The sequence below is a fragment of the Zootoca vivipara genome, chromosome 1 (genome assembly GCF_963506605.1).
Source record: "Zootoca vivipara chromosome 1, rZooViv1.1, whole genome shotgun sequence".
NCBI lineage: Eukaryota > Metazoa > Chordata > Lepidosauria > Squamata > Lacertidae > Zootoca > Zootoca vivipara.
This window is the reverse complement of record NC_083276.1, coordinates 40238389-40262895: the sequence shown is the minus strand read 5'-3', so window position 1 is coordinate 40262895 and position 24507 is coordinate 40238389. Positions and strand designations below refer to the sequence as shown.

At 41.1% G+C, this 24507-nt stretch overlaps 2 protein-coding genes across 2 annotated transcripts in view; one reads left to right on the top strand and one right to left on the bottom strand.

The window, feature by feature from the left end:
* Positions 1-24507, top strand: part of AVEN (apoptosis and caspase activation inhibitor) — a 100851-nt gene that overhangs the window by 21167 nt on the left and 55177 nt on the right. The window contains exon 2 of the mRNA XM_035110782.2: positions 1621-1792. Within this exon, the coding sequence (XP_034966673.2) occupies positions 1621-1792 (172 nt within the window). The remainder of the gene's footprint in view (positions 1-1620; positions 1793-24507) is intronic.
* The window catches only part of CHRM5 (cholinergic receptor muscarinic 5), a 58921-nt gene that overhangs the window by 28284 nt on the left and 6130 nt on the right, over positions 1-24507 (bottom strand). The window lies entirely within an intron of this gene.

The window sequence follows — 24507 nt, the reverse complement described above, 5'->3', positions numbered from 1 at the left end:
CTTTAATTTTGGTGGGGAAAGTATTGATTTCCTTCACTGAAGAATTTGCTTTTTGGTCAGTTGGAGTCAATTTTATAGCCCTTCAATCTTATTTAGTGGTGAAGAATGTGAACTGTGAGCCATGAACTCATTTCGGGGCTTAGTCAAGCCAGCTGTCACCTCTTATCTTCAGCCTTTGTCTCCGTCAAAAATGTGAGGATGCTATTGGTGTAAAGCAGTAATGATTAGGCCTGGGCAATGTATCGATATATCATCCAGGACCAGTGTGAGGGGCAGACCACGATGGTGGCTTTACTCGGTGCTATATCACTGGTGAAACAGATGCCGCTCCCGAGTCCCTTTGCTACCAGTGCCACTTTTAACATCGGGTTGCTGGTAGCAGAGGGAATTGGGAGCAGTGGTGGTTTCACACGCAATATACTGCCAAGTGAAGCTGCCATTGCTCTGCCTCTCATACCGCAGAGGGTGGAACAAGCTGTATCATAGTCTAGGAGAAGAGAAATAGTTGTGAGCTATTTTCACTGTTTGCTCCAAATTTTGGAGGACCCTAGGGCAATATGTCTTCAGGAAGAGAGCTCCGTGGGTAGAAGTACTGTTTCACTGCTTTCTCTAAGAACCCACCGTAAGCAAATCTGCAACGAATTTGAGGAAGCAGATCTAAGTTAACTTTCATTTCCAGGCTATCTAGAGCAGGCCCTCCAGATGTTTTGGACTACAATTCCCATCTTCCCCGACCACTGGTCCTGTTAGCTAGGGATCATGGGAGTTGTAGGCCAAAACATCTGGAGGGCCACAGTTTGGGGATGCCTGATCTAGAGTGTAGCTTAAGTTGATAGCTTGCTATGTTTCTGATGAAGGAAAGGAGAAAGAAATTAATTTCCAGATTAATGAAAGATGTTTAGACTATGGGGTATAAAGAGGCACAGAGCAGAATAATCTGACTCACTGACTTCCTATCCTCAGCTAGTTGCCAAGTGCTTGTTTTGAGCATGTTCTCTCACATTTCTTCTGTATAGGTCAAGAAATGGTTTTCCATTTAAAGGAAGAGATTAGCAGCTGCTAACAGATTTCAGTTAGTGTCATATTCTTGTTGTGTGTTTAATTCCTGTTAATATGTGATACAATCTGGACATTAAAAATGAACAGTAAATCGTTTCAGAATAGTTTGAGAAAGTGGGGTGTTGTTAGGACTGTCAGTACCATGGAATAAACCTTGGCCCAGAGTTAAACCTTGCTTTAAACTTTAACTGAAAGAGCATGAAGCCTGATGGCACACAACTGAATGTAAGGGGGTATAATAAATGGGCTACCAGATTTTTGGGTAATCCATCACAGTCTTAAAATTGAAGAGAGGATAAATGTAAATCCCCTAGATCAGCTGTTTACTATGACACTAGGACAGTGTTGCCATGAAGTTTTGTGTCACAGACAGATATAGTAATGCAGGTTCTGAGTACTGACATGCCAGGGCAAGTAATCTGGACATGCCCACTGAATGAAATGTTAAATTGGGACATTGATTTAAGGTAGACGTCTTAATTTTTCAGAAAACGAAACACAGATTAAAAGAAAAGGCTAATTAAAGCTCTTATTCAATCTTCTTGCTGCTACATGTCATAGGCCTCGGCTGATCTTGAGTCGCAAGAAGAGGAAAAAGAAGAACAAGGAAGTTATTCAAGAAGAAAAGTAGTTTCCAACTGGCACCGTTATGAAGATGCTGAGAAAGAAACACAAAATGACAATGGTGAATCACAGCGTGGGACAGACTTCAGTGTTTTGCTTAGCTCAGCAGGTAAGCAAGAGAAATCACAAACAGCATTTAATTTTATATGTTGCATATTTGTCTCCTCATAATGGCATTTGGAATGCCTCGCTTTTGCTGCCGGTAGTGGAATCCTCGACAAGACGACTGATAATATAATTTGCTAGTTAAAAGCCTATGGGCAGTGTTATAACAAGAAGGGTGAGAGCATAGGATGCTTCCTTATAGCAAGCTAGGCCATTGGTCCATTTATTTTAGCATCATCTGCACCACTGGTCTTCAGCTGATGGGTTGGGTGCGATCCGCTAGTGCATTGCGGCCAGATGGATGGGTCACAACAGGAGCACTACCACCATGCAAGTATATGGTAAAAGATTAAGAAGTAAATCCCCAATGCATATTTGGGTTAAAAGTGGACTCTGAATCTAAAAAGGTTGAAGATATCTGATCTACACTGACTGGCAATGGTTGTTCAGGGTTTCTAATGAGTTGTTTCCAATGCTCCACCACTGAGCTACCGTCCCCTAATGATTTTATTTATTCAATTTAGATAAGATCCTATATCAAGATAGGGATGTGTAGCAGCTTTGTGCTGGGGCTGAATAACTAGGTGAGTCAGGTGATTTGGAGTGATTTTACATCTCTGAGTCGCACCATGATGTCAACAAAGTGACCCAAGTTGGATCAGGGCCTCCATAAACCTTTGTGTTGGACTATTGTTTCTGTATTCTACTTTTTTGGAAACTGCAACTCTGCTTTTTGCTAAACTCTCTAAATCTAGAACCACAGCCTATCAGACTTACCAATACTTGCTATACAGATGCCAACATATCCAACAATTGTAGCAAAAAGGGAGAACCTGGATGTGCACTCTGGACACCTTAATACAGGCATCCTCAAACTTTGGCCCTCCAGATGTTTTGGACTACAATTCCCATCATCCCTGACCACTGGTCCTCTTAGCTAGGGATCATGGGAGTTGTAGGCCAAAACATCTGGAGGGCCGCAGTTTGGGGATGCCTGCCTTAATACCACATGGGATCAACTTATGGGACAGTACAACATTGCTTAGTTTCAGCAAAATGAAAGCTCTCTGAGCATTCCATCCTCAAAGCTCCATAACTGATGAAAATTGAAGCCAACACGTTTTGCTATAAGATTTGGAAATTTATTTTTTGTTAGTCATTGATGTGTGTGTGTGTGTACACATACATAGACTTTTTTGTGACAGTACTCAGTGGTACAGAGTATTAGCACCCATGACACCTTTATCAATATATGAGTAGCAGCACCCTTAACAACACACACACACAAACCAAAAAAGCACTCTGGGTGTGGGCAAATTCATTCTGCTATGGGCTGTTGCAAGCTGCAGTCGTATTACGTCTGTGTAGGCTTGTATAGTTCTAGTAAGCCTTTCAAGTAGTTTAAAGGCAAACTTACCCTAGCTCTGACAGTGTCTTGGACTGTACCCATTGACAGTTCTGTGTTACAGCTTTCCATGTGTATGTTTGGATGTTACTCCTAATTCTTGGTCTATAATCTGAGACAACCTTTACTTTTGGGCTTTATTTCTGTTAAATAAATCATGGCATGGTGTAATAAATCATGTGTTGTTGTTCATCTGAGGTTGTATTTACCTAATTTTAGGACATGCTAAGGAACAGATGATTGTTGTTGTGTCCTGATATGTAAAACCACAGAATTCAAAGAGGGTAAACTTCCTTTCTCCCCATGACTGTAATCAGCTTCAGTGTATTTAACTGAGAGTGCATGTATGTGAAGATGAAAATAGCATTTTTTTTGTCAGTTTGAAGTATTCATACTTTTCCAAGTTCTTTAGGAACATTTAAAAGTAGAACTAGAGCATTAATGTTTTTTTTTTTAAAAAAAGCTAGAGACTTTGGTATGTTACAGTTTCTAAACAATTTTGTTTGCATGAACTCCATGTGTGATCTTGCATCTGAAAGTCTAATCAGTTTTGGTTAGCGTCATTATATTACCATTCAGCTCATATCTTGAAAAGAAGTAGATTGTTCATGTGTGCATATTGCAAAACTTGAAACATAATTTATTTTAGTACATTACGCTTTTATCTTTTTTTTTTAATGGATCTACTACGAAATGTAGTACGAAATGTGAAATCTTGTGAAGATGGCTTTCAAATTTGTATCTAGATTTCTCTGGAACACTTGGAAGATACTAGAGGTGAATCATTCAGGTATTGAATATTTGCTGTTTTGAGAGTCCTGTTTTGCTGAGAATGCAGAGGAGAAAAGTAATAAATAGTATTGATGGGTGGGTGGAATTGATGCACACTATATGTGACACTAAAAAAAGTTACATTTATACTTAGCTAGAACAATTTGTTTGAATTTCATTACAGTATAACTTTCTCTGCAAAAATAAATGTACAGAGTCTTGGGCATTGTTAGCTCTTTGTTATTCATTGTAATTTAGGAAATACATAATAGAGGTATAGTGCTAATAATAAGCATTTTCAAAATGGATTACTATATTTCTGTTTGAGGCAGGTGTCCTTAATGAGGCACGGAGATGAGAGATGAGCTCCTCTCCACATGAAACAATGTACTGTATCCCTACTGTACCCTGTCAGCCCAGATCAGGGTATTGCATGCCATATTGATCTGTGCTTTGCACACCAAGTGTCCATGACAACTTCATTCCCCCCCCCTTTGCTTCTATGGGTCTTCTTGATAGGGACCTAAAATAAATGCTGTGTTGATCAAGGTCACCTACTTCCCCTCTTTCCCTTTCATCTAGCAACTGCAGGCTGATGACAAGTGAGTGCCATCATTTTATTTTTGAATTATGTATTGTATTAGGTTTCGTCTTGCAATTTTTTTGGAACCTTGACTTGTAGTGGAAAGCAGGGCACTTAGGAGGAGGCTGATGAGATACCAGTAAGGGGTGTGGTATATCCAACTGGTATTTTGCTTTTCTAAATGATTTTTAGGCTGTATTCCATTGTAAGCCATTTTTAGCACTTATTTGCAAAGCAGTATAATTTTTTAAAAATATATATTTTGGCAGAAGAGGTGGATGGATGTCCATGGTTGCAATCCAAAAGCCCTTAGAAATAAATAGTGTGTGTGCAGTTGATGTTAAACTGTTTCGGATGTAACAAGCAGCCAAGGGCTCCATATCAGTGACTCCAGGTGAAGCTCCTTAGGTATTTTGAAGGTGACAAGTTGTCAAACAGAATATAGGCTGGTGTAGCTCTCTTGCATGCATGAGAAACAGAGTCCTCTGCTGGCTTTCTCTATTGTAGCAACATTTAAAGGTAATAGAATCCTACTGTCCTTTTGGACTTGGTCATCCTAGTTAGGGAGTAGTAACTGACAGCTCAGTTCAATTTCCAGAGACTTTCCAGCTGGCCCTGCTATTCACCCATTTTCTCTCTTACACAAATCCTTAAAAAAATTCTCTGTGCCCACTCCCCGATAATTCTTTTCTCTGTGAGGGAGAATTTTTGCATTTCAACATGCAACCAAAAACAAACTCACGAGGATATTTTTATTTATTGTTGTTGTTGTTTAGTCGTGTCCGACTCTTTGTGACCCCATGGACCAGAGCACCTGGCCAGGCACTCCTGTCTTCCACTGCCTCCCGCAGTTTGGTCAAACTCATGTTCGTAGCTTCAAGAACACTGTCCAAGCATCTCGTCCTCTGTCGTCCCCTTCTCCTAGTGCCCCCAATCTTTCCCAACATCAGGGTCTTTTCCAGGGAGTCTTCTCTTCTCATGAGGTGGCCAAAGTATTGGAGCCTCAGCTTCACGATCTGTCCTTCCAGTGAGCACTCAGGGCTGATTTCCTTAAGAATGGATAGGTTTGATCTTCTTGCAGTCCATGGGACTCTCAAGAGTCTCCTCCAGCACCATAATTCAAAAGCATCAATTCTTCGGCGATCAGCCTTCTTTATGGTCCAGCTCTCACTTCCATACATCACTACTGGGAAAACCATAGCTTTAACTATACGGACCTTTGTCGGCAAGGTGATGTCTCTGCTTTTTAAGATGCTGTCTAGGTTTGTCATTGCTTTTCTCCCAAGAAGCAGGCGTCTTTTAATTTCGTGATTGCTGTCACCATCTGCAGTGATTTTTATTTATAACTTGCTACAAATATATCTTATAATTGAACAGGCTATTAGAGATTTATGTCTACAGTTGAACTAACTTTACTATTACTTTCTTTTTAAAGTAAATAAAGCCGAATAAATGTATTTCATCTGTGTGTTTTTCAGCTGCTATAAAACATTTGAATGATGTCAGAATATAAACTTGGATTGTCCTAGCCTTGTAGACATAATTTAACTTAATGAAAATATGAAAGGTCAACATTTAGTGCGTAATTAAATGAGGATCTGATATTAAAATTCCCTCTAGATTTAAAGAAGTGTTAATATTCATTACAAATTGGTACTTAAGTGATTTTTTTCAGGACATGTAGCATTTCCATTCAGGAAATTGAAGCAGAAATGTGTCATGTTTTTGTTTGTTTAGCAGACATGATTTAATGTTTTATAGTGTGTGGTTTCTTGCTTAGTATCATCAATCTCTTTTCAATCATGTGCATAAGGCCATGTGTTCTCCTAAAGCACTTACTTTGACTAATTCCCTTGACATTATTTTGATTACTTAAGAACATAAGGAGAGCCCGCTAAGTTAGGTGAACAGCCCATCTAGTCCAGCACCCTGTTCCCACAGTGGCCAAGCAGATGCCTGTGGTAAACTCACAAGCAGGATCAAAGCACAAGAGCACTCTTCCATCCTGTGGTTTCTAGCAACTGGTATTCAGAAGTAAAGTCATACCTCGGGTTGTGTCCGCTGCAGGTTGCATTTTTCCAGGTTACGAATGCGGCGGACCCGGAAGTGTTTACTTCAGGGTTTTGCTGCGCGCTCATGCGCAGAAGCTTCCAGCATGCTTAGTGCATGTGCAGAAGCGCTCTATTGCGCTTTCGTGCATGCGCAAAAGCGCCGCTCGGGTTGCAGACTTTTCGGGGTGTGAACGGCACCCTGGAACGGATTGGGTCCGCAACCTGAGGTACCACCGTATTGCTGCCTCCATTGTGAGTAATGATTTTAAGATGGCAATCCTTATATTTTAAGTGAGGTGCATCTGTCTTTATACAATTGAAACATACTTATTATTTAAGGAAAAATACCGTATATATTTTCTAAAGGGGCAAGGGTTGCTGTGGGCCAGGGCAAAGTGGAGGTGGGAGTGCAATAATAACATCAACAAAGGACACAGTACAACAGTGTTGGGAATAAAAGGGCCACAACTACAACTTTACTGATTACAGGTGTCAGATGGTTTGGCATAGGCATTGGGTGTGACTGGTTTTTATACTCAGGGAGCAGGGAAGAAGTTCTCACTCAGGTCTGCTCCCCAGCCATGCCCCCCAGCTCATCTGTGATTGGCTGGTGAGCCGTGCAAGCAAGTCCCTGGCTGCTGGCTCAGCGAGAGGAACCAGAAAGTGCCCCCTCCCACCATGCCAAAGGTGAGGAAGGGAGGCCAACTCCACAGTGGCTGTGCTTGGGCCACAACTGCTGTTCCTCATGAGTCTCAGCGGAAATGGGAATTATGTGTGGCTTAGTAAGCAAAGCCCATGCAGCTTTCAATACCTGCTTCTGCAATAATTTCCACCTATAGATAATACTATCTATCTATCTATCTATCTATCTATCTATCTATCTATCTATCATCTGTCCATTCATTCATTCTCTGATACAGGTGTGTGTATGCTTGGAGCTGCTTATAGCCAGGGGCAGCCTGCTACTTCTGCTACTGGCTTATTCATTTGTAAAAGAAGAGGTGGGTAGAATCATTTGAGTAGGCCTACATGACTTGTGACCAAATAAGTCAAATACAGGCCACTCGCCAAGTATGGCAGCTCACCAGGGACTAATAAACCTGCTTTTCCACCTGCTCGCACTATAAAAATGAGGCTGTTGTCAAGCAGGCCATTATGCAGAGATAGCAAACTGTGTATGATCCCTGGTTGTGCAGACCTGAAGTTAATAATGACTTGTAATTTCATCTAGGTCCTGTGTAAAGGATTGTTTTTTTAGTTTTCCATGTATTTGCCTGATTTAGGACTGTGTATTTTATAATAGATTCCTTTCTAATTTATTGATGATTGTTGTTGTTCTATCACTACTAATACCCTTGATCATCACTTATCTAATATTTGTGCTATTGAAATTCAGTGAAGTTCCATTTCGGTGTATTAAATCCTTTATTTATGGGGAACATGAAATTTACCATCCTCTGAAATTTAATTACTTGCATAATCACATTTTCTTTCAGTGTTTGTATGCATCATGACTCAAATATGAGATTGTGGTAGAAGATGCTGTTACATCTGAATGCTGTGGTCTTTCAGTGCAGAATAATAATTAGCTCAGTTCACAATACCACAAAATACTGATTGAAACTGGAGACACAGTTTTAAAGCAGCAACATCTTTGTAGATATTGTGGAGTCTCCAACTCTAGTTTTCTTAATTCCTTTATCAAGTCTCTTATTTTTGTCTTGGTACTTGACATCCTGATCCTAATAAAATGCTTGGCAGTGATGCATCCATGTCAGGATTACTGGCACCCTACCGGTAAGTAGTAGATATTTCCTGCTATTCTGTGCATTAGTTCCAGGTCGCAGTGAAATGTGGTAAGACAGTGGGTTTCAAACTGCCACGGAACCTTTCCACACAGAGTTGTCTTTCAAAGAAGCACAAAGAAGCACTAAATATTCAGAGGCTTCCGGGTTCAGCGCCAGCGTCGATCGGCGGGGTTTCGTCTCGTCTCCGAGACGGCCCGTCTCTGCTAGGAGTGGGGAGGGCAGCGAGAGCAACGCTGCGCCCCTTAGAACCTCGGGAAGGGCGTCCCGAGGGCAATTTGCTCGGCACAGACCCAATCCGGACTCCCCAACTCTTCGGTTAGCTCTAATAAGAGCTCCGGAGCGAGGAGGGTAGAAGTCGCGGGGGCCATTTTGAGCGGCAACGTTATTCTAGCAGGGAGAAGCTTCAAGCCGAAGACGGAGAGCGCTGGATTCTTCCGAAAATAAAACGATTGGAAAAGACTGTAAGTAACCTCACGATTTGGATTATAAAACAATTTGGTCTGGGAGAGAGGGGAGAAAAGAGGAAGCCACCCCCCCCCCACGGCAACAAAGAGACAGTAAATAGAAACCCGAAGCCATAAACAGAAGATTTGTAATTCAAAAGGATCCCTCAAAGGCATCAAAGAGAATATCCCCTTTGATGCAGGGTGAAAAGGGGAGAGAGACTGTGGTTTATGACTGCCCTGCAGCAATGAGGTAAAGCCTAAGAAAAACCTTTCTTTCCCTCGGGAGCCGGCAGCCCAGGCAATCCAGTGAGTTGATCAGGATTTATAAGTCAATTTTTACTTCACTTTGTATTTCTGGACTTTGTGGAATTTCTTTTTTGGCTTAAGTGTTTGTGAAATGTGAGTTCGAACTTTATTGTTAACAAGACTTGAAGAATGCAGCCAGCTTGTTAAAATGGAGTCGAGAAAATAAACTGTGATCATATTCCACCCCACGTGATAAGTTTTGACCTTGGCAGGACTGAAATATGTCAACAAAAAAGTGTTCCCCTGAGTTCCAGCGGTCTGTTTTGACCTTAATGTGGGAAACAAGAATAGAGTTATGTCAAGAGGAGACACGACGACAGGAGTTACAGCAGAAATTTCAGGAGGTGATGGCGGAATATGATTTTCTAGGAGATGAAGCTTTTGACACTGAAAAAGAGCAATGTGAGAATGACAATGATGGGGAAGGAAAAGATGAAGATGAGGACTGTGATGATTCAACACAAAATGAAACACACCATGGAAAAAATGATGACTTTACTCTACAAAAAGTTGGATGGAGTGCCCTGCCTTTGAGGGGGGCACGATTGGTATTATTGGAACTCCAGAATGCCCACAGGGAAGAAGGAAAAAATATGCAGAGAAGAGAAGAAATTCAGGGGTCCTGTATGGTGACCTGGATGGCAAGAGACTGTAAACAGGGGGTGGGGTGAAGGGAAAGTGATGTTGTGATTATAAGGATGGATTAACAGGTTTATAACTGGTCTGCTGATTTTGGAATTTGCTGGATTGGGGGGGGTGGAGCCGGTAATCGGGGATGTAAGGTTAAATTGAGAATAGTTATAGTTTTAAAAGTGAATGGATTTTGGAAAATGTGAAAATATGGAGGCTTATAGAGGGAGAAAAAAAAAAATTAGGCACGGGAAGAGAAAATGGGAGTTTGAATTTTCAGTGATTTGAATATTAGATGAAAATGTTAACAATTGATTTATAAGTTGTATAAGATACAAAGGTGTATTTTTATAAAGTAAGAAACTGTTGCAGATGATAAAAAAGGGATGAAAACCGGGGAAGGGGGGGAGGGGAAGCCCATAAAATATGGTTTTTCAACTATGAATGCAAGAAAAAATTTTCTGTTTTGTATTGTTTTTTTTTTTTTTCTTTTTTTTCTTCGCCCTTTCTTTTTCCCCTTTTTTTTCCTATTTCTATTTTTTTCTTTTTTTTGGTATAACAATAGATGGTTGGATGGATGTCCTCCTGCGTACTGCCCTGGTTTGCTGGAGCTCCCTGGTGGCAGGGGGGGGCTTTGGGGTCAGGGGAGGGGGAGGAGGACAGAAATCCAAGCATAAAATGGACCATTTCTGACTGTTCACAAACATGGGATACTTCTGTGGCAGGGGAGGACCCATGTGGGTGGGTAGGAAGGAGGTGGAAAAGGGGTTTAAGTATGTACCGTTTTTTTTGTATTTTGTAAAATTAATAAAAAGTATGTTAAAAAAAAAAAAAAGAAGCACTAAATATTCTAATAAGAATAAATACTACGTTTCACAACTAATACTTGGGCTATTATTTTTTCTTATCCAGAGGTGATCCCTATAAGTTGTAGCAGATCCCAGGCCTATTATGTGGAGTAGGAGGTTCTATGTGCATATATCTTATTCTGATCAAGCCTGACCCCTCAGAACACTGAGCTGCTCTGATCATAACAGTCTTTAACTGCCATTGGTTATGCATAGAGGCAGAGGAGGCAAGGCTTAAGAGAAGATCTGTAAGGACCAGAGAAGCAACAAGCAAGGGGCATCAGAAGCAGCAGGCTGTGAGAAACAAGGGAGGGTTTAGAAATAGTACATAATCAAGATTTAATAAGGAGGTGGTTGAGTAGGGAAGGCAATATGGCAGAGGTTTGAACTACACATGTCCAGAAACTGTAGAGGTGAGGAGAGCTGAAGTTGATCTCATGATTTGAATAATTTTCTCGCATTTTTTAAAGGTTATGAGAAAGGACTTTATTACACTCAAAGATGTTTCAGAATCTTGTACTAGAAGCTCATGAAAGCTCTATAAACTTCCACTTCTTTTATCACATGTAGAAAGAAAAGCGTATATCATAAGGCAATATGAAATTTAGATTGGGCTGACTGCATACGACTTGAGATGCCTTCCTGCTTGAGTGGATTAATGTATTGTATTGATTTATATCTGCGTGCTTTATTACTTGGTGTATGGTGGCCTGGTTGCACAACGTGGTAAACCGAACTATGGCTTATCAGGGCTGCATAAATATGGTCACCCCCAGAGAGGAACTTGGGCCCGCATTGCTCCTTCAGCACAGCATCGTGTTGTCAGAACCTGGGTTCATGTTTAAGCTCTCTTTTCCTTAAGCGTGAACAGTAGCCAGGGTTTGCCTTTAGTGCTAGTTGTTTATTGGACAGCATGTTGAAGTTCTGTGCTGTCTTTGTAAATGGTTTCTCTTGAAATGTTAGACCAACTTGCTTAAGCTTGCCAGATTTTCATAAGTTAACATCCCTCCCTCCCTCCCTCCCTCCTTCCTATCTACCCTTTTCTCTCTATTAACTAAGTGCTGATGCAGCAGAGGTGAAATTCAGGTCTCGTGTAGAGCCTTTGGGAATGAATCTTGAAAATACTAAAATCTGTTCAAGCAGAAGAAACAAAAGAAGTGGAAGTAATGGCATAACTTGACTGGACTAGAAGACTTTCACTGTGTTTGAAGAATTGCCCTTGGTCACTTATTGATCTGTCTGTCTAAAGTATCCAAAAATAGATTTTTCGTTTGGTCCACGGCTCATTTGAGCTTGTGTAGGTTCACCATAATCAATTGAGCTCAGCTGACTTAAAGACAAGTACTTTGTTTTAAGTGGATTATGATCGGTTATTTCTTTCTGTTTTTTAATGGCAATGTGCCCTCCGCAATCTTTACATGTGATGTATGCAACATTACATAATGTGCTCTTTTGTATCGTATGGATATAAATGTTTCATTTCCCAAGGACAGCTAGTCACCACTGTAATTCTTTTAGTTAAGTCCAAGTTAGCTTCGGATAGCCTTCTGGCTTATTACTAACATTTTTGAAAAATATAAAAGACCAATAATTTTCACATTTTGTGAGTGGCTAAGGATTTGAGATGAATATTCATAATGGCTGTACTCAGGTTTGTTTGTACCTAATTTGTTTATTTGGTTTTTTTAAAATGTTTGTGCAATTTTCAACATTCAAATTAGATCAGTGCATGAGGTTGAAGAATAACCAACATCTTTCAGAACTGGCAAGTTTTGTCTTTATAAAGCAGCCTTCTGCTTTGCAACTAAACAAAATAAGGCTTTTGAAATTGTTTATAAAATAAACCTGATTATAGATATTATAAGTAGAAATGCTGAGCTTAGAACAGTGATCAAAATATGGTCCTACTGTTTAGTAATTCTACATAAATGCCCCAAGTGGTAACAATGTTATATAATAAGCAACAGAGGATTGCAATCTCCATAAAATAACTTTATTTTGGTGCTTGAAATGTAAGTAAAGAATAAGGTTTTTGGCTCTTTTCATTATGGGAAAAGGGAAGAACTGAAAGCACCATACTTCCTTTTGGATAGGGAATAGAATTAGCATCTTGTACAAAGTCTATGCATCTACCTGCTCATTCTAGCACAATATGGGATCTAATACAGAATCTAGAAGTTGAGAAAGAATTCTGAGAGGTTGTGTCAGCATTTAAGTGTGAAAATGTGGTTCTAGCCCTAATGACTGATGAAATGGGCTGTGACTTTCTGCTAAAAACTTTGGGATTCTTACATACGATTTTTTATGCCAACAGTAGTTTTGAGCATGTCCACCTTTTTGGTATGGCAAATACATTCTTTTCTTCTACAGCATGAACATAGTGTTTGCACAAGTCACTTTATGGACTTTTATTAGAGAGCCAGTTTGGCGCAGTAGTTAGAGCATCAGACTAGGACCTGGGAGACAAAATATCCAAAAACAGCCTTTCCTTATCTTATGGACTGTTTCTAAGGGAGGGAGTTGCCTCCACAGTCCCTGCAGTCTGCAGCCTTGGGATTTTCTTTTGACCAGGCCTATCACGATCCACAGGATTGTCGCCACAGTCTCTCTGCAGCCCTATGTCTCTTCCTCCAATTGCCTGCCCAGCTCAACAACTTTCATTTCCTAAAAAAAGCTCAACACCAGGGTCAGCAAACTTTTTCATCAGGGGGCCAGTCCACTGTCCCTCAGACCTTGTGGGGGGGCCGGACTATATTTTGAAAAAAAAAATAATGAACGAATTCCTATGCCCCACAAATAACCCAGAGATGCATTTTAAATAAAAGCACACATTCTACTCAAGTAAAAATACGCTGATTCCCGGACCGTCAGTGGGCCAGATTGAGAAGGTGATTGGGCCTTAGTTTGCCTACCCATGCTCAACACCTTTGGTTCACCCCAGGCACCGGCAGGGGTTGCTACACCGCTGCTTGGAGGTGTGGCACTCTTGATATAAGAAGTACCCCTAAGGTCTACATACGTAGATCAAAGGACATTATCAGATGGGCACACTTTTTGGTTTTTGTTTGCTGGGCAAGAAAGTAGCACCAACTACCTTATACAGATGGATTTACACCTGCATAGCTATGGCTCATGAGGCACAGATACTTCCTGCACCATTCAACCTTATGGCACATTCAATTAGAGCAGTGGCTGCCTCAGGAACTCTTTCTGCTAATGCACCCTTGAGGAGTATGCAGGGCAGCTACCTGGACTTCTCCCAGTATGTTTACAAAGAACTATAAAATAGATCTTTTTGCCTCAACTGAGGTAATCTTTGGCTGAAGGATCCTTCAGCAGATCCTCCCACAGTCAGTCTAGTTTGTTGCACTTCAGACCTCCCCTAGTTGGGATAGCTTTGGCATGTCCCATCCCAATTAAGCAGGCAATGGGAAATGGTGCAATTGGTATTCACCTTAAGGGTAAATTTGCGCCATCTCATAAGGTCATTGGGGCCTCACCCTAGCATGGACTGCAACACTGTGTCATATGTGTTCCTCCTCTGTTGCCTCCTTCCCTAATAATCTAGAAATTTAGGTGTTCTTTTGTTTTACTCAATATATGTGATTCCAATTGTTGTTTGGGCTTGGCCAGTCCACAAAATTGTCTACCTACGGTAGTGGAGCCCAGAGACCAACACAGTGACCTTCTGCAGGCAGTGTGGCTAAAAATTCCATAAAGTTAATTATATTTAGCATCTTGGAGTAATGGCATTTGTTTTAAGGAAGAAAGACCTGCCTGTGGTGGAAGCCCGAGCAGTGTATATGGAGGTCCTGGAGTGCCCAGACGACAAGACATCCCCACCCCAGCCTCACTGATGCGGTCCAAAGTAAAGCAGAGCAATATGTTTGGCACCATCTTGGCTGGTGGGAGTATGTAAAGAAAAACAGTCAAAACAAGAGAGAATCTTTTAGCACCTTATTTGATAGTCTTTAAGGTGTCACAAAGCTCTTTGTTGTTTCTGCTACAATAATAACACAGCTATTCCCTTGCAAATTAGAAAAGGTTGATTAGAAAATGATGGCTCATAGAGATTTATTGTGATGTTAGATGGCTGCAAAATGGTGACTATGATTACCACAGTTGTATGAAAGAAAATTTGTTATATGAAAATAGAAAGAAATTAATCAGGTCCCTTTAGATATATACCAAGATAGCAAAATCTTATAATAAAAATGCAGAAATTGGCAACATTGTAGGCTGGATTTCCATCTGTTCAACATTTCCTTTCTAAAAGTTTCCAACATTAGATTTTTTTCACCCTTATCGAACAAGCTGTCCCTTTTTTATACATTTTGAAGTGCTAAAAACAGGAAATGCCAGAATTTTAAACTGCCAGCTTAATTTTATTTCTATGGTGGGAGAATAAAGTTGTGCAATTTAAAACAATATACATATTTATCATTTATTTTAATAGATCAGGCTGTTGTCTTGCTCTGAATGACATTAATTGTTGGGTAAAAATGCTAAGGATTAAACTGCCTAACTTCTACAGCAAGATACAGCAAGATGCAAAATTGTAATATTCTTTTATTTGTGTTTTTTTTGAAAACTTGTGTCTGCTGTGAATAGATGAATATTTTAGTTTTCTCAATGTGTTAGTGGAGGAGATACAGCAGGAATGATCAATGTAACAACCTGTGGAATAGATTAATGTGATCCTGCCTTTGTCATTAAGTGATTTTCCTGTTAGAATTCTGAGGGCTTCATCTTATAACTGTTTCAAAGTAAGTGTTTGTTATCGATAGTTGCAGCAATGCATTTAGATGATCAGAAGGCAAAGCAGAAGAAATGTACCAGCTAATCCACTGTTAGATTTGAAAGCTGTCCCATGATCATATGTACTCAGGATTAGCAACCCTAGGGCCAGGTCAACACAGTGGTCTAAAAATAACTTTATGGGAAACTTAGCCTTTTCTGGAGCTAGGATACTGGTCTTGAGGGATGTGGGGACACGGATGGCACTGTGGTCTAAACTACTGAGCCTCTTGAGCTTTCTGATTGTAAGGTCAGCAGTTTGAATCTGCTTGATGGGGTGAGCTCCCGTCGCTTTGTCCCAGCTCCTGCCAACCTAGCAGTTTGAAAGCATACTAGTGCAAGTAGATAAATAGGTACCTCTGCAGCGGGAAAGTAAATGGTGTTTCTGTGTGCTCTGGCTTCCATCATGGAAGCGGTTTAGTCATGCTGGCCTCATGACCTGGAAAACGCTGGCTCCCTTGGCTTGAAAGCGGAGATGAGCACTTAACCTTCCAGAGGTCTTTTACCTTTACCCTAAGGGGTGTAATTCTGATGACTTTCTCTTTTCATTAGAATTAACATATTACCAAAATAAAGTCCAGCTTTCCTCTTTTGTTAAGATTGTGCTGTTAACTTCCAATTACACTCCGCTTTATGCCAATTTAGTTTTATCAGCATGTCAAAATAGAACAAAAAAGCATCTATTCATAGCATTACTTATGACCTCTCATTTGTGACTCATAATCTATAATATTTCCTACAAGTATGTCTATATTCAAATAATTGCTTATTGCATTGTTTGGTTGTTCTTGCACCTATATTGGTTGTGCCTCTCCTCCCAAGCAATCTTAACATTTAATTCTAACACTTAAAAGAGGAAATTTTTGACACCCTTCAGCTACTGAAGCTGTTGCATGAGAGCCCATTCTGCAAGAAAGAGGCACATAGTCAGCCTCACTCAAGTGGTTGCATCATTCAGAAGTTGCCCCAGCTGCATAGGTTCCCTTCGTGGGGGGAAAAAGCATTTTCTACATCTGCTTTACATCTGCTTCTTACATCTGAAGGACACTACACTGATCAACAGAAGCATGTATGCCTCACTTTCACTCACACAGTTTTCATTCAAGACCTTGAAAATAAAGAATAGACCTTATCAGTTTCCCAATCTGAATTGTCTACAGCAGTTCCAGAAATACCACCCTTTTCATGAGCCACAGCGTTGAGTGTATATTGTCAAGGGAAGGTCATCTGATTCACCTCCCAGTAAAGGTTGAAAATGAGTCAGTCAAACAAAACCAGCCCCCTCTCTGTTCTGCTTTCCTTCTTCCTTAGAGAGCCTTCAAAAAGCCTTCTGCCTTTCTGAGGAGAGCCTTGTATTTTTTAAACAGTGATTTCTACCATTTATTTCAAATAAAAAAACCTGACTCTATACTGTACTTCATAGCTCTTGGAATATACTTCAGCACAAATGTACTGAACTCTAAACTTAAGAAATACTGCATTCTGGATTTCCTACTAAGAAATGTATCTCTTTGAAGGATGCATTTATTTGAAAATGGTATGCTGTGCGGCGTATTCCTATTAATCTCATTTACGTATACTGCAGTCGCATACATATATTAAGCCTGAGTTCAGTTGGACTTATTTCCATTTAAGCGTGTATAAGACTGCAGCCTCAGTTTCTCTCTCATATGACTTTTTGATAAATTGGATGCATCATTGAGACATTATTTCACCATCTGTCTTTCGAAAGGAAGTTGGTGAGGGTAAAGACCAAAGTACAGTCAGACTCCCCTTTATAAGCAGAATATTAAATCTATCAGTAGTCCTGCTGCCATTAATGATTTCCTGGAGCCATATGCCAACTTTCCCAGAAATACCCACTCACTTCTCAAATTCAACACACTATGCAGCTTCATACTACAGTGGTTCTACTCATACACCTGATGGGTGGCCACAACTGTAGGACAAGGAAGATCCATGCAAGATACACAGTCAACTTCTTACTGTTGTTGTTGTTTAGTCGTTTAGTCGTGTCCGACTCTTCGTGACCCCATGGACCATAGCACGCCAGGCACTCCTGTCTTCCACTGCCTCCCGCAGTTTGGTCAAACTCATGTTCGTAGCTTTGAGAACACTGTCCAACCATCTCGTCCTCTGTCGTCCCCTTCTCCTAGTGCCCTCCATCTTTCCCAGCATCAGGGTCTTTTCCAGGGAGTCTTCTCTTCTCATGAGGTGGCCAAAGTATTGGAGCCTCAGCTTCACGATCTGTCCTTCTAGTGAGCACTCAGGGCTGATTTCCTTCAGAATGGATAGGTTTGATCTTCTTGCAGTCCATGGGACTCTCAAGAATCTGCTCCAGCACCATAATTCAAAAGCATCAATTCTTTGGCGATCAGCCTTCTTTATGGTCCTGTTAGCTGAAAGGATTATCTGGGGACAACCCCTTTAGCTAAAGATTGTACATGATCTGCACAACAGCAGAAAGGGAAATGTTCCAAATGATAGAAATAATTTTACAAATGAAAGAATCACAACACTTTTGAGTGTTCATCCTCAGAGGAACAGGGTTTATACAAAGGCAGACCCTGCTGTTTGAGGTATGTAAACTACAAAATGCAAGTTACCTATGTGACAAACTCTACAAGGCCACCTTACAATGTATATTGAGGAAATTCCACTCCACAGCAGGGAGCTATGGGATATAATGGCATAGCTGCCAAGTTATCCCTTTTTTTAAGGGATTTTCCCTTATGCTGAATAGGCTTCCTCGCGAGAAAAGGGAAAACTTGGCAGCTATGTAATGGTCCCAGGGGACATGCATGACAGGGCTGCCATCCTAGTAGGTACTAAAGTGTCAGTTGAAGTTTGAACTTGCCATTACAGGCTGGACTTGCAGTCCAAATTAGGCTGGTGTGGTGCATCAGACATGCTGCATAAACTTGAACAGAACTGCTGGGGAGAAGGAAGGAGCATCACAAGCTAGGTGGACTAGAGCCAGAAAACCGTTCTCTCACTAATAGGGCTGGATGTACAACAGCCCCAAGAGACTCTTGCAATCCTAGGAGACCTTACTATGCCTGCTCTTAGTGGCAGAATAAGGAGGAGCAGGCTCAGGTTGCCTTCCCTGTGGGGATGCTTATGATAAGGAGGCAATGAACACTCACCTATAGCAGGAAGATTGTGAAATAGATAATGTATATATTTTAAACAAACAAACAAACAAACATGCAAATAATTTGTCAGAGAGCAGTCACCCATCCCTTTCTCTGTTCACTTTCTTTGGCCTCATTTTTCACCCTTCCTCTGCTGCCAGCTACCTAGAGTCGAGACAGGCAACAACATGGCAAGTATGACAGGTCTCATTGCCAGAAAGAGTTAATCCTTTGTTTCATTTCTATTCTGTTTGGTGATAGGATTCCAAGATGATGTACCAAAATTAAAAAAACACACACAAATGTCAGATGCAAACAGCAAAATGGTAACAATATTTGCTTTGCTCCTTTCTGTGCTGTTCACTTCCCTATAGGGTCAAACAGAGGTCCTATTGAAATTGATAGGACAATACATTTAAGTCACAGTGCAGTTTCTACTGATCTGGCAGGTTTTTGAGCTGTTGCTAAGAGTTGAACAAAACCTTTTATTCTTTTCATTCCTCATCCAGTCCTTCTATTATTGATGATTTGGCTATTTTGAATGTTTCACCTGGGCTCTAAATAGTTCTGTTTAAAATAGCATGACCCCAACCTCCAGAGATTTCAGTATGACTTGCATGTAGGTAAATACCATATTTGCAACCTATTTTTGTACTTAGCAAACTTAGTTTATTTGAACTTCAGAAAAACAGCACTGGAAGCATATATTCCTGACAAGTTTCTATTTTTTGCTCTTGTCAAAAAGTGGCTATTACTGTGTAGATTTCCCCCCATTGTATTTAAGAAATCAGAATGCCGTCACAAAGCCCTGTCACCTTCAAAAGGAAAATTAACCCTAAAATGTGCATGTCCATGTAATGTTGCTTCCTGAGTGATGTTGGGATGGCACATGCAGAATGTCAAGAATTGTACTCCACCTTATATGGGCTTTTGCCAGGATTTTCTGCATCATAAGAGCAAGTTTTTATGCGGGGTTATATATTTATGGGTGGCTGACTGTATTTTGAAAGTGATATCTCCTGGTGCTATATAAACACTGCTGTCCTTATATACAGTAAAACCACATTGAGCTTGTTGGAATTTTAGTATAGTGTCCTGCATTTCTGTTGCATCACTAGGCTCTGTTGAGGCTCTGTTCACCCTCTTGTTTACAAACTCTACACCTTTCTACCACCACAGAATTATATATAGTATATATATATTATATACAGTATATATATATAATCTGAAGGCAGCCTTGTTTAGGGAGGCTTTTAATCTTTAATCAATTATTTTATTATTCTGTTGGAAGCCGCCCAGAGTGGCTGGGGAAACCCAGCCAGATGGGCGGGGTTTTATAATAAATTATTATTAATTATTATTATTATTATTATTTAATCAGGTTTCACAAATTTGGGACTAGTCCAACACCTCCCCTGCTCAAGTTCTCTGGCATGCACAAAGGAGTTGGAATGATATCCAGCACCTTTGATGCCATTTTCCCTTCCTTTAAGTGGAAGAAAGCTCCCTGCATCCCTTCCAAATCTGCTCCAGAGTAATAATGGGTGGTGCAGGGGGCTGCAGGGTGAGGGATGAGTTGGATCATCCAACTGTGGGACAGACATGGTTGGATTTTAGTTAAGGTGTGGAGGGGTCAGTTGACCTCTTAGTCAGACCAGGCTGGAAGATGCTTGGAAGCGATGTGAATTTTCCTGGGTAACTATAGGATATGTATAGATTTGTGCTGAACATACATTTTATGTGGAAGGGAGTGATCTAGAAATCCATACATTTATGAAGCTGTTAGAAATTAATAAAAATGAGTAGCAAGAATAATACATTTTTAAAATTAATCACAATTCTGTGAGGAAAATTAAAAGTCATAAAACCTCACATTATATCTGGTTTCAGATTTTTTTCTCCATGTATGCCAACAGTGTTAACTAGAGCTGAATATAAGTGATTTGGCCTTGTGTACATGAAGAAGGGAATTTTTATTGTTTATTGAATGTAATAGATACTGTGCAGAAGAAATTGTTCTTTGTACAATTAAAAGCACAGATCTGACAAACTGTTCAGCATGCATGAAGTTGTGCTGAACAGTTTGTGATTGCCTGCTGTTGCCAAAGTAAGTGTGACTGAGCAAAAACTAAACAAAAGCTTTCTGTAAGGTCCATCCATTGACACTTGGTTCACTTTTCCACCCACATTCTTTTCTCATTCATGCCAGACCCCCTGTTATTTATCTGTTCTGTTTCTTCACTATTTTATTTTTCCAAACTCCTCTTCATCACTGTAACTCTTTTGCATCAACCTGCTTTTCATCGTTCATTTCTGAATGTGACAAGAGATGGGAAAAGTGGAAAGATGCGGAGACCTCAGAGTATAGAACAATCAAACAATCAACATTGAAAATTGAAGCATCAGTGTGATGCAAAATTAACTGTTCTAAAAATAACATGATAGCATTTACCTGTAACAGTATAATGTGCACAGTTTGTTTATCAGAGTCTTATAAATCACATTACAAGCTTCATTGTGCTAAAGAAAAGAATGGTTTCTATCTTCAGTACTTTATAACTTAAGCCAGGGGTCCCCAGACGTACCGTGCGGCGGGCCGGAGGGTAGGGGAGTGCGCGCGCAGCGGGCCGGAGGGCGGGGGAGCGCGCGCCCGTGCGCATGCGCACACGCACACGGGCGGGAAAAAATCGCCGGAAATCACTTGTGCGCATGCGTATGGGCCTCCCCCGACCCGGAAGTGCACCAGAAATGACCTCTTCCGGGTCGGGAGAGGCCCATACGCATGCGCACAAAGGATTTTCGGCGATTTTTTGCCGATTTTTTAGATCGTCGCTGCGCCGCGCGCCGTGAGAGCAGGCGGCGGCAGCGGGCGGCGGGGGTCGTCGCGGGCCGGATTGGAAGGCCGATTGGGCCGCATCCGGCCCGGGGGCCGTAGTTTGGGGACCCCTGACTTAAGCCAAGGGTGGGGAACCATTGGGCTTCCAGATGTTATTGACACAATGCTGGTTGACTGCAGTCAAGCTCAGGCTGCTCTATGATGTCTTAGCAGTAATATGTACTGCTGAACACTGGTGGAATTTATATGTTTTTGACACAGGATAACCGTGCTAGTAAATGTAATCACCCAGTTCATCCAGATGCCTACCCCCTATTTCTCCCAGTCATTTCCACCAAGATATTCAGCAGGGAGACATGAAGTTTCATATTTTCCTAAGTGAGGCTCTGCTTCCTTCAAAGTTGTTTGAACTGAATCAACTTGCTATCTAAAGCAGGACCTAAACCAGGAATTGTTTTCAGTTCACACCCCTAGTCATAATTATTCCAAGCTAGGTATACTTTGCAGTGCTGGCATAGTCCAACCCACTTGAATGAAAAATCTGCTTATGCTCCTTGAAGAAACTGACATCAAGAGCACTGGACTAGGTGTGTTATTGGCCTGATCCTGCAGGATCGCCTTGGCTGTGAGTCCTGGAAGACCTGCTCTCTGCCTGGCAGGGCCCTGACGGACTCCAGCTACAAAGAGCTGTGAGTGGAGGGGGGACTCTTCCCATCCTTTGGACCTCCTAGGAAACTCAATAAATCTTCTGTACCTGGAACTTGGTGTGGAGAGTGCAGCTGAATGGAACACAGCTATTGGCAGCCTGAGGAAGTACCATCCACCTTGGGCCTGCCCATAAAAAGCAAGTCTAGAGATGAGGGTGATATCCACTGTTTCCAGGAAATCTTCTCGTTGTGAGACTTTTGTGGGTGAGTTGAGAGTTTGTTTGGATCCTGGGTGAAGAGAACCTGGAGCTGATTGGGAGGGTGTGTCAGAAAATGACTCTATTAATGTAACACTTTATATCAGGCATAGGCAAACTTGGCCCTCCAGATGTTTTGAGACTACAGTTCCCATCATCCCTGACCACTAGTCCTGTTAGCTAGGGATGATGGGAGTTGTAGTCCCAAAACATCTGGAGGCCGAGTTTGCCTATGTCTGTTTTATATTTAACTCTGTATTTTGTAATATTTTGTTTAAGTTGTCTGTTGTGTACACCACTTAGATAATTTTTTTAATATATTAAGTTGTTTAGAAATTAAATACTGTAATGAATCACCTTATATTTTAAGTTCCTACAACTCAAGAAAGTAGGGAGTGCAGAACAGTGTTCATTGTGAAATGTTTCACCTTTTTGCTTAGTTTAATGTTTGTTTCTATATTTGTTTTTCATGCTTTTAATAATGCAGGAACCATTTACTAGATTTTGGTACTGCTTGTTCCTAAACTTGTGCACTTAAAATCTTTTCAGGTACAACTTCATTTTTCTTTTGCTGCAGGGACTGTAAAGTTGTATGCAGTGATGCACAGCAAATGTGAATTCTTCCAGTATGACTTAAGAAAAGTGCTTAGAAATTCAAGGCGTACCAAGAATTTATCTATAGCAGTTTTGAAGCCTATTTCTTCAATTTAAGGAAAGGTTATGCCTATTTATAGAAAAATAATGAACTCAAGAGTTATCCTCTTTCAAAATAGTAAGCTTACCAAATAAGGGGTAAAATAGAAATGTTAAAGAAGACCATTATGAATTTTTTACTACATTAGTTTTTAGAGTATGGGTCAGCATCTGGTAATTTATGTCTAAATCTTTTCACAAATATTTTGTGCAGACTTTCATCTTGCATCTTGTTTTGATTAGTGTCGCAAGTTTGCTTTCATAACGTGGAAGTAACCAGGTATTTTTTTAAAATAAAGGGGTACAAATTTCTGTGCCAGCTTTCTCTTGGTTCCTTCCAAATATTTTGGATTAAAATTCCCACCAACCATGGCCATTTGGCCATGCTGGCTGGAGCTGAAGGGAACTGTGGTCCAGTACTTCAGGAGGGCCCCAGGTAGGGTAGACTGCCTTTGTAATGCCTCCTACATTTGTCCTGCATGTCAAAGGCTACATTGTATCCACAACTGCTTTTCTGATGGGAGCTGCCTTTCTGATTATAAATTTGTTCTTATTATTTTTCTTGATTACACTTTGACAATGATATGTGTGTAAACATCCCTCTATGCATATAGCTTTGTAGAATTCATTGAGAGCTGCTTCTTTTTTTAAAAGCCCTTAGTCCTAAGAGGAGGAAGTATACTGTATATGGGTGTGAATATAAGAAAAGCCCTGTTGGGATTAGACTAGGGGTGGAGAACCTCTGGCCTGTGGGCCAATCTTGGCCTGCAAGGGGGTCCATGAGGCCATTTCCCCAAACCATGTCTGCCTGCTCATCAGCCAACATCACTGGTGTCGTTGGCTAATAGACAGGAGGACAGGGTTTAATCCTGCTTTGCTTCCTGTTCTCTGCAGGGAACAGGATTGTGCAGCCAAGACAGCAGCATTTAATCCCTGCTCATCAACTGATCTAATCTCCACTCATTTAGCTTTGCTATGCTTGCTTGGCCTATAGAGCGAGATGAGTGCCGCAACCAGGGCCGGCTCTAGGTAGAGCCCCGGTGGCACGGTGCGCCAGGGCGCCGGGCCGGTAGGCGGGGCGCTGTGCGGCGAAGCCACACGGAAACCATGCTGCGGCCTGCGAGGGCGGGGGCGCCGGAGCGATCTCCACCCCTCAGCACCAGGGCGCCCGACCTGCTCGAGACTGCCCTGGCTGCAACCCCAGAGTCATCTGCGACTGGACCTAGTGGTCAGGGGTATCTTTACCTTTACCTTTATGCTTGCTGCAGTACAAAGAAGAAATTGTAGATAGCACAGTGCTATGGCTGACCTGACAAGGAGACATGTTACAGTTTTCAAAACCATTTAATGATATAGAAATCTTGCTCTTGTGTATGGCTTATCACAAGACCAGATTGTTGTTCCATACTGGTTTTGAAGTGAAATATCAAGACTAGTGGGAAATACATACACATGTAACCTGTGTTTCTTCAGGGTAGGAATAATCCTATTGGGAAAAATACTTGTG